General features: G+C 42.6%; 1 protein-coding gene across 1 annotated transcript; it reads right to left on the reverse strand.

Moving 5' to 3' along the window:
* Positions 1-814: 814 nt before the first annotated feature.
* arhgef15a (Rho guanine nucleotide exchange factor (GEF) 15) lies at positions 815-7,785 on the reverse strand (the record flags this gene model as incomplete). The annotated part of the gene is made up of 15 exons (XM_080853767.1): positions 815-975; positions 1,324-1,428; positions 1,669-1,754; positions 1,903-2,067; positions 2,294-2,448; positions 3,190-3,282; positions 3,538-3,612; positions 3,735-3,864; positions 3,994-4,146; positions 4,369-4,529; positions 4,876-5,112; positions 5,307-5,379; positions 5,520-5,568; positions 6,125-6,826; positions 7,392-7,785. 15 exons carry the CDS (start codon positions 7,783-7,785, stop codon positions 815-817), a joined length of 2,739 nt encoding a protein of 912 aa, XP_080709893.1.
* Between the last annotated feature and the right edge of the window lie 2,638 nt (positions 7,786-10,423).

Below are 10,423 nucleotides of genomic sequence, written 5' to 3' on the forward strand. Positions count from 1 at the left end.
CACTGGAAGCAGCCCTTCCTCACGGGTGAGAGGGACAGCCGTACAGCCACACCGGATGTGTATTAACAAATGTGCACATTGAGCATACTCTTGTCATACTCACTTATTTACTCACACTAATTGTTCTGTTCTTAAAGGACAAAAAATGCACATTATTGAAACGGGTGGATGACGGTTAAGCAGGTATGTGATGCCCTATTCTCTATGCCTTAATCTACGCCTGGCTTTTGACACTACTTACCATTTCTTTCTTTGTGTGTGTGTGTGTGTGTGTGTGTGTGTGTGTGTGTGTGTGTGTGCCCATCCTTCTGTTTGCTTTGCAAAGTCCCCCCTGTTGTCTGAGGTGAAATACCTGTCACCTGCACAGTTGCCATGGTGCTGGGGTCGGATCCCTGCATTCCCACAGAAAGCGCTTGCCGTCATGGCTACCATCACTCGGAACGTATATAATTTGACCAAATCTAACTTTTGGTGTTTATTTTGCTTCGTAGACATGAAATTCTATTCTGTGTATTATTGTTATGCCTTTATTTACATATTTGAGTAACAGAAATATACACATCATTTTGTTTTTACAATCAGATTCTAAAATGCATGAACTGTATACATATATTTGAGTATACTTAATGTAATGATTCTGTGTCTTATCAAAGGGAACACGCAGAACCGTTCGCATGAAAATCATGCTAATTGTATGTAGAAGAATCATGTATTGTACAAACATGTGGTAATTCAATAAAACATAAAAACAAAGACAATATATACGGCCACACTATTGATGGGAAGAAGCTACCTTGCTTTTTTGTTGTTGTTATTATTGTTGTTTACTCTGTGATACGTTTGCAGCTAATTTGAGAATGCGGAACTCTTCAAGGAGGTTGCGTCTTCTCTGATGTTCGTTGGTGATCTCCACAACGTTTGTGGGAGGAAACCAGCCCTTCTGTCCATCCGAGAGACGGATCCCCTCGCACCAGCCTAATGAGGAGCATGATCACAGTATGAAGGAGAGAAAGGGCGCTTTTCATAAAGATGGATGGAGGTTAGAGTAGGAGCATAGTATGTGCTTATCTGCTGCCCAAATATCACCCAGTACGGTGGCATTGCCCATCAAAACAGCTTAGAGCTATTTAACTACAAATTGACATCTTCCGACTGTCAAGAATCATTAGGAAACATACAGTATGTCTGAGAAAAATAATGTCAGGTAATGTGTGGGTGTCATGATTATATTTCATGCTCAATGAATGATGCTGAAGAGATGCTGCTGAGAGATGCTAGATGGTGAAGAGATGCTGTGGAGAGATGGGTGGTAGATGTGCTGACCTTCACCGGTCTTGCGCTCCACATTGATTATGTCTCCGGGCTCCAAGGAGAGCTCATCGGCCTGCTGGGCCGTGTACTGATCCACACACTGAACCTGTGGACAGTCTAAGACACAGACACACACACAGGTTAATTTGAGAACCATGTTATACATTTTGGGTGGTCATCTATTTGTTGTGCAGTCACTGAAACGTAATGTCAACATGAGTTAATATCAACACTAAAAATCTTCAGTTTGTCTGCTTTAAATTCCTCAGGTGAATCCCACCTTTGGTCCCCGCATCCATTGCTCTCTCTCTCTCTCTGGGTGGAGTCCCCCATTGAAGATGCGGGTTTGCTACTTACCCCAGTCTTGATAGATAGCCTCATTCTCACTCTTCTGAGGGTCAGTCAGAGAGGGCAGTGCTGCGATCCACCGGTGCATGTCAGCCCTACGGGAAGACATCAGTGCACGGGACCTTTGATTATCCACTACAACCACATCCTGTGATCAGATGAGTCACATTTGTCTGCACGTGTCTACATACTCTGTGTTGGCCTCCTGTGATAGATCACATTTGTCTGCACGTGTCTACATACTCTGTGTTGGCCTTTAGCAGCCTCTCGCAGCGCTGGCCTTGGTGGTTCTCCAGGAGGGTCAGACAGAGGCAGTGCTGAAACCGCGCTCGAAGTTCAGCCTCCCCGACGGCCTGGACCTGAACCAGGGACCGGTGAGCGTGGTCGATCACTACATATCGGTCCTGGCTGGGGGTTGGTAGCAGGCCCGGGATCATTTTATGTTTATTGAACATGCAGTCACACACAGTTCAGGTATACCAGATTTATACGTATACGTTTATATGTAGATATTTATTCGTGCATAGTTATGTTCATTTTAACATTTTCAACAAGTTACAATGTCAGCAAGTTAGATATACCCCAATTTGAAATAATCATTGAGGAAAGAAATGCTTTGACATGTTGAGCTGACCTTTTTTTATTTGTGAGGATGAAGAGATCGTTGAAGAGGAAGACATAGACAGGCAGGAATCTGAGGCGGATGTTAAAATAAGAGCCAGCTTTGGACAGTTCCGTAAGCTCACCCTGTTTCTCCAGGTAGCGTGTCTTAGACACTATCGGGACAGCCTGTGATTTGGTAGAAGATGGACCAGAAAAAAAAATGTTAATGGTTAAAGTCGACATGCTCTGATTCCTCTCAGCTTTATCTGTCTGAACAAATGATGTATTGTTTTTTCCTTAACACATCATATGGGCCGCCAGACATACATCATACAGACCACTACGACAACCATCATATGGGCCACTACGACATACACCATATGGGCCACTACGACATACATCATATGGGCCGGTACTACATACATCATATGGGCCGGTACTACATACATCATACAGGCCACTATGATATACATCATACAGGCCACTACGACAACCATCATACAGGCCACTACGACATACATCATACAGGCCACTACGACATGCATCATATGGGCCGGTACTACATACATCATATGGGCCACTACGACATGCATCATATGGGCCGGTACTACATACATCATATGGGCCACTACGACATGCATCATATTGGCCACTATGACATGCATCATATGGGCCACTACGACATACATCATACAGGCCACTACGACATGCATCATATGGGCCGGTACTACATACATCATATGGGCCACTACGACATGCATCATATGGGCCACTACGACATGCATCATATGGGCCACTGCGACATGCATCATATGGGCCACTACGACATGCATCATATGGGCCGGTACTACATACATCCAGGCTCTGACACCTGAGGTGAAATGCATTAAAGGTTTGTGTTGCACTTATTGGTGTTTTTCTACTGACCTTGAGTTTTTGAAATTCCAGATTATTGGCAATGCTAATGAGCTCCTCCATCTGCTTCATCTTCCCAACCTGAGTGTTTGTATCCTTTATGATCTGAAAAATGGCATAATGGCAGATGTTTGATGATCACATGTTCATAAAAGTGCAGACCACTGTCATTTTAGGGGCAAGGCTACTATTGTTGCTTAAACATTAGGTCTTAACTTTGTGTGGGAAACACTGATGGAACACAATATCAGATGGTGTGATCCAAACATGTGATTTCTTCTCCAACACCTAGTTGTTGCTTTGGGATGTGAGCAAACTAAACACCAGTAAGATGCATTTTAAAAATGGCTGTCGACCTACTTTAGACACCGCAGCGAGAGCTTGGGAAGATGTTTGCTCTTCATTTGATCCTTCTTCTGTCTTTTTCAAAATATTCTGAGAAAGGCAATGCATCCATTATATCACTCTCTTTCTCTGTGTATAATTCAAATACACACAAACAAACTCACACACAAACAAACACACACACATTATGTCAACACACAACCATTAACTACCTGGATGAGTATTTTCAGTCGAGTGATCCTTTGGAACGGTAGAAGTAGAAATGAAGTAAATGGGAGTCGTTTGCACAGTGGAGAACTTTCCAGTCTCCGCATGACCACAGCAAAAGACTTGTTGGTCTGCCTGTGGAATAGATTATGAACACACATCTTAGCTGGCCTAGGCTGTACTCTCTAAATCTAAGTTTCTAAAACTACTCTTTAAATCTAAGTTAGCCTTTGATTTTATTGTATACCAGGGTGTTATGCTTACATGAGGGTGCTGTGTGTCTTCTCCTGGTAGCCTTGGTCACGGACATAATCAGTGTACACAGAGAAGTGGTTTTGGGCATGGAGGAGGATAATGTCACACACGTCTGAGATGATGACACTCTGGTCCACTCGTTCCTGCAGATCTGCCAAGAATCTGAGAGAAAAACCACATTGTATGGGTCACGCACAAATATCACTGGACTAAAGCTGATGTTTTAACAGCATGGTCCACATAGAGTAACATATTTGACTTTAACACAAATCATTACTTTTTGTACTCAGCATACTTTGTCTTAGAGGTGAAATCATGTGTACCCACAAACACAGAATTAAGGCTTGGTGTTAAGTTTCCCCCTTCTATTCTATGTTTTCTCACCTCTCACTGACTTCGTACACTTGGATGATGTTGGAGAAAAGCCTCTTCCTGTCATGAATCACAAGGGTCTCATTCAGCTCGCGTGACCCCAGGAAGTGATCCGTCAATACCAGCAAGGAACATAGGTAGGACTCCTCAGAGGTCAACACTTCAAACATGCTCTAGCAAGAAGTTTGAAGGCCCAAAAGACATCAGCGTTATTTGTCATAAAGTGCTCAGGCGATATTAAAATACCTCTTTGCATACACATTTTCACACCCGGTTGCTTTAAATATATACATTTTTCACACCCTGTTGCTTTAAATATTCACATTTTTCACACCCTGTTGCTTAAAATATACACATATTTCACACCCTGTTGTTTAAAAAATAAAAAAATTTCACACACCGCTTTAAATATACATATACACATTTTTCACACCTTGTTGTTTTAAAAATACACATTTTTCACACACTGTTGCTTTAAATGTGCTCCAGTTCCTCCTCTGCTGTAATGTTGTCCCTCACCTCCTGCAGCAGGAGCTGCCTGTGGCTGAGCGAGTCCAGCACGCCACTCATCTTCACCTCCAGCCGCTCCTGCCACAGGGGGACCGCCGGCTCATCCCTCCTCTTGCGCTGCGCGGTGGAGTCCACGGCAGCCACCGAATTAGCCCTGCTGACCTGGCTGTTACTATTACGTAGGCTGTTCACCTGTTTGCTAGATGGGTTCTCGCTTTTGGGGGGTGCAGTGTAAGTTCTGCGAAGCTTCCAAGGGAAAGGTTAGTGAAAAAGAGGTGATGGATCATTACTGCCAGTTTAAGACATATTTGTGCTCTCTGTGACATGCATCAACTCAACACATGAAATGATTTTATTCAGTATCATTCTGTGGCTGTGAGTTTATGAATCTCCCACCTCCTTGGAAAATGTATCTGGAGAAATAAGTCAACTTCTCTTACGTCTTTGGGTCCCTCCTGCAAGGGTTGTAGGCTAGGGGGTGAATCTCCTTGAATCTCAATGTACACAGGAGGACTTAATGCAAAGCAAAATGTAAAAAAAAAAATGGCGGTTTTTGACATAGATATAGACATAGATATTAGCCATATTTTGTGTGTATGTGTGTGTACACATGTGTGTGTTTGTGTGTGTGAACGCATGGTGGACAAACTTACTTTTTGTTGTCTGCAGACACACACTCATAATCATCACTCAGGTTCACATCTGAAAGAAAAAATTAGCCAGGGTGAATTGTATCCTAAGTGTACTAAACATCAGTCAGTGATAGGTATATCAGTGGTAATTAAACCTGCCTGATTGTAGTTGATAACGTGACATAGACTTGTGTAAGCATGCATACCAGTGCCTGAAAAAGGGGATGTTGCAGGGTGTGGGTTTTCTCGGAACATCAGCTACTTTGCATACATTGTCATGTGGCTAGTGCTTACTAAAGCCCATTCCCTGACTTCGAACAAACCAGTACATAACATGAGAGAAATTAAGGTAAAATGTAATGAAGTTGAAGAGTTAACGCTATTGATGACTAAAGGTTGTTAGGTAACATGGGCTGTTAAATTACTGTTATGACTGGTTAATGTTCTGACAAAAGCGGTCACTTGAAAGAATGATATTCTGTTAGCTGGCAGGCGCAGTATGCTATATCTCAAATGAAAGTTAAGGGGTTTAAACAAAGAGGGTGAACTTAGCTGGCTAGCTAAAGCCACTCTTCTGGAGCTAACGTTAGCTGGTTAGGGAACAAAAGGATTTAGTAAGTCTTCACCTGATTTCTCTGGTGTTGACTCATTAATAGGGGAGTAGAAGTGTTCATAGGTGTCCTCATAGGTGCTCTTGATGGGCTTCTTCCGGCTGGGCGGAGGACCCCCACGTGGGGACAGCACGTGGGAGAGGAAGGGTTCGGAGCGCTGCCTGTAACTCTGAGGAACAGGTATGGGGGGCAGGGGCCGACTCTCCACAAAGGGGTTCGGAGAAAGGGACTTCTCTTTCCTCCCCTGTCCAGTTCTGCGTGGGGGAGTCGGGGAGTTTGCCTTGCATTTGGTGTTTGTGATGATGGGACAGATGTCTCGGAAGGGGAGCACGGCGGCAGGCTGCAACGCTATCTGTGCTGGCCTCGGTGGTGGAAGGGGTTTCACAACATTGGTCATGCACTCGTACTCAATGTCTGGCCAGTCTTCATAGACACAATCCACATTAACTTCCCCACCGCTTTTCTCCGACTTCTCATTCCTCTCTTCCCTTTCTGGGGTAGTTTCCATGCTCTCTTCTGTTGTCTTCTCTGTGGGGGGGTCATGCCCTGTGTCTGCCCCGTCCAGCACTGGGACCCAGACCAGCTGCATGCCAGGTCTGTGTTGGTGGCATAAGCAGAGGCAGGGGTTGGGCTTGTGCTCCACGGTGCTACAGGGAGTCGACAGCGGCTGCTCACTCTCTACTCCATTACTGTCTGTCTTTTCACTTCCATCTGGTGCTGAGAAAGAGAGAGAGACAGAGAAGAAAGAGAGTGTGTGTGTGTGTGTGTGCACGTGCATGCGTGTGTGCGTGCATACGTGCGTGCGTGTGTGTGTTTGTGCGTGCGTGTGTGTGTGTGTGTGTGTGTGTGTGTGTGTGTGTGTGTGTGTGTGTGTGAGAGAGATATGAGTGAGAGAGAGGGAGAGAGAGAGAGAGAGAGAGGGAGAGAGAGAGAAAGAAAGAGATAGATAAAGAGAGAGATATTGAGTGACTGTGACTCTACTAGCTGAATGGATACTATGTCACCTGGTACTTTGGCTGGTCTTAGAGTCAGAGGGGAAAAGTGAATGAAATGTGCATATTTACATACTGGCACATATCAGTTATTCTGCATTTGTGGATTGAATATAATCCTGAAAATAACACATGATCACATCCCTTACACATTGCTCTGCTGTCATTTTGTAATTTATAATTCACTGTGAAAGAACCATTTCCTCACAGAATCCAAAACAGATTAACATTGATGCTATTCTTAAAAAAAACAACAGCCCCAGCAAAATAGAATGAAATATGCTTTTAACCTGATCGGCATCCATGCTCGGGAGCCAGCCTACAGTGGGGCTTCTGCCATTTTAGCTCTGGTTTCTCCTCTTTGCCCTGCGTCACAGTGAGCCCTGTTTCCCTGGGAGACGGTGATGGAGTGGAGAACTCTTCTGTGGTGGTGTCTCTGCTGAGCAGGCTGGGACTGTGGGGCAGGGGGCTTCTTGCTGGAGGCTTATCATCCTCTGAAGCTGGCCCTCGGGCCTGGTTCCTCCGTAGGGTGAGATGAGGGGGCATCTGCCTGGCGCTGCTGTTGCAGTGGTGGCCCCTTGTTGAGGGCCAGGGTCTGGGGCCAAACGAAGCCTGTGGAGGCTGGAGGTTCGGTTTAGGGGGAGGGACAGGCTTGCGTGGCACTGGAGGCTTCCTTGATTGCATGGTGAGTCGTTTGCTGATGTCCTGGATGTTTCATTCAAGGCTTGCCTGCTCCGTTTAAAGCTTAAAGAAAATGGCACACTATGACACACTGAAATTATTTCTAGAACAACTCTGCATCTTTCTATAAAGTGCATGACATATTTGCACACTGCATATCTTGGTGTTAAACATATATATTATATTATTAAATATTATAAAGTGTATGGAAAGCGAGAGATACTACCTCATGTGTTCATGTTGTTCGACTTGAGCGTGTGTGTGAAGATCGCTCAGTGTGACGTTGTCCTCCAATGTCACATGTTTCACTTTAAGGTGCACTTCTCCTTTTGGGTCATGGATGCTTCATGTTCCCCTTGCAAAGAGGGAACTCAAAATTTTCCCTTTCATGGGACAGGTCATTGTCTTGTTGTTAAATTGTTCGAAAAATTATTATAGAAAAACCATTACTACTGGAAATCTCTTTCATCACCTCAGAAACAACAGTGCTGCACAACATTCTGTCAACTTCTGTGTGGTGTTTAGATTTAATACCTTAAATTAGAGAAAGTTTTAACAGAATTAACACTCTATGGACCTCTATGAAAAACGCTTGCACCTAAGGTTCTGGGTGTAGAACTGAGATAAAAAGTCATCCATTTCCACACACAGACATATAGTTTCACATCTCTATTTCTTTGCATGCATAGATCAGAGAGGAGGCTGCATTGATGGCTGAGCAAGCATAATCTAATTATATATAACTATGTATACAGATTTATATAAATATATATATAAATATATATAATTAGATTATGCTTGCTCAGTCATCAATGCAACCTCCTTTCTGATGTATGCATGCAAAGAAAAAGAGATGTAAAACTATATGTCTGTGTGTGGAAATATATACATATATATCCAAAAATCTTACATGCTACGTGCTACAGGCTGTGCTCAAAGGGTATCAAACATACAAGGTAATAGGCCTCTTGAACAGCATAGTTGACCCCATTAATTTCCCCATTTTGAAATCAACCACAGCCACAACTGTTTACCACCCCTCAAACATATCAGTATTTCATGATAAGGTGTGTCCTAACACAGATAACATAAGTCTGACTCCTTGACTACAGAGAACCTGTTTGTTTTCCCATCTTGTGAGGTGGGTTAATGTGTCACAGAAGTATTGTCATTCAGGGACATTTGGCAAGTAGATCTTCCTGTCTCCGTGCCTAAGTGAAAACAATATATTTACTGCAGTTTGTACCACTACATGGTTTTATTGCTGTTTTATCTGTGACCTGTTTGTCAGTCTTCTTAAAATCAGCAACTTTTCCATGCAGGAAAGCAAAAAGCCAAATATGGAAAGTGGAACTGCTGGTTAGTCTGTGGTTTCAGGTGGACGCAAAAGTCAATCGGAGAGGAAGCCGTTGAGCCTGTGGCCAAAACAGTCTCTAAAAGAGAGAAGTAAGCTGGTGAGCCAGCAGCCACACACACAATTCTACCCCGAGCAACAGAAGCAACTGAAGAATACTTCTGAAAATTACGACCTTTCAGTTCATCAGAGACTTTCCATAACTGAGCATTTCATAGCAGTGGGTATTTTGCACAGACAAAGTGACCACTACTGATATCTGGGTATTTCCAGATTTTTGCACAATTTGACCCTATTTACTTGTGTTAACATGAAGCTTTCTTTCTGGATAAAGAGAAATTCTTGCTAATAATAATTTACATTTTTTATAAATGTTACAAAAGCAACGGACTGTGAAAAATATCACCATCATTAAATGAAACCTACAGTGTGTCTACAGTTCGAGGCACAGTGTGTAGGATTTAGAGTGATCTATAAACAGAAATGGAATATAGTATTCAAAATTATGTTTTTATGTGCATTATCACCTGTAGTTATGAATCGTTGTTGTTCGTTAGCTTAGACTGAGCCCTTCATATCTACAGAGCCCTCCAGAATGATTGGCACCACCCTTCGTAAATATGAGTAAACGAAGGCTGTTTATCCTCTTGGTCTTTCACTCAAAATATTGGCAAAAATCCTACCCTTTCATTGAAGTAAAAATAGACATATAATAATAGACAGATAAATATATTTCTCTAAAACATGTGTGCCACAATTATTGGCGCCCCTAAAAAATTCTTATAATTAAGATCTAACTGAAGTATATTTCCAGTCATGTTTTATATTTTTAAGTTCACCTGTTTGATTAGGAATTAGGAAGTGGTCAATCATGACTTCCTGTGCCACTGGAGCATAACTATTCCAGAAGTAATTTACCACTATGGGAAAGACCCAAGAACACAGTGACGATGTGCAACGAAAAGTTGTTGAGCTGCACAAATAAGGAAATGAAAATGAAGAAAATCTCTAAACTGTTTAAAAAAACGATTTCCACTATCATGGCAATAATTTAAATGTTTAAAGCGCTTAAGCGACAATGAGATAAAGTGGTGCGGTGAAATATTTCTGTTTGATTTTAAACCTTTTTGTTGACATTGTACAGTTATTTTCATATTATTTATCTGTACTAGTCTTGGAATAATTATTCAGCTGGCTAAATCATTTGAAATGTTCATTACATTTAAATTCACTTTCAAACATCATAAGCATAAGCATAAGGTTGTCATTTCCAAAAGAGTCGACCTC

The sequence above is a fragment of the Sprattus sprattus genome (genome assembly GCF_963457725.1).
Source record: "Sprattus sprattus genome assembly, chromosome: 1".
Taxonomy (NCBI): Eukaryota; Metazoa; Chordata; class Actinopteri; order Clupeiformes; family Clupeidae; genus Sprattus; species Sprattus sprattus.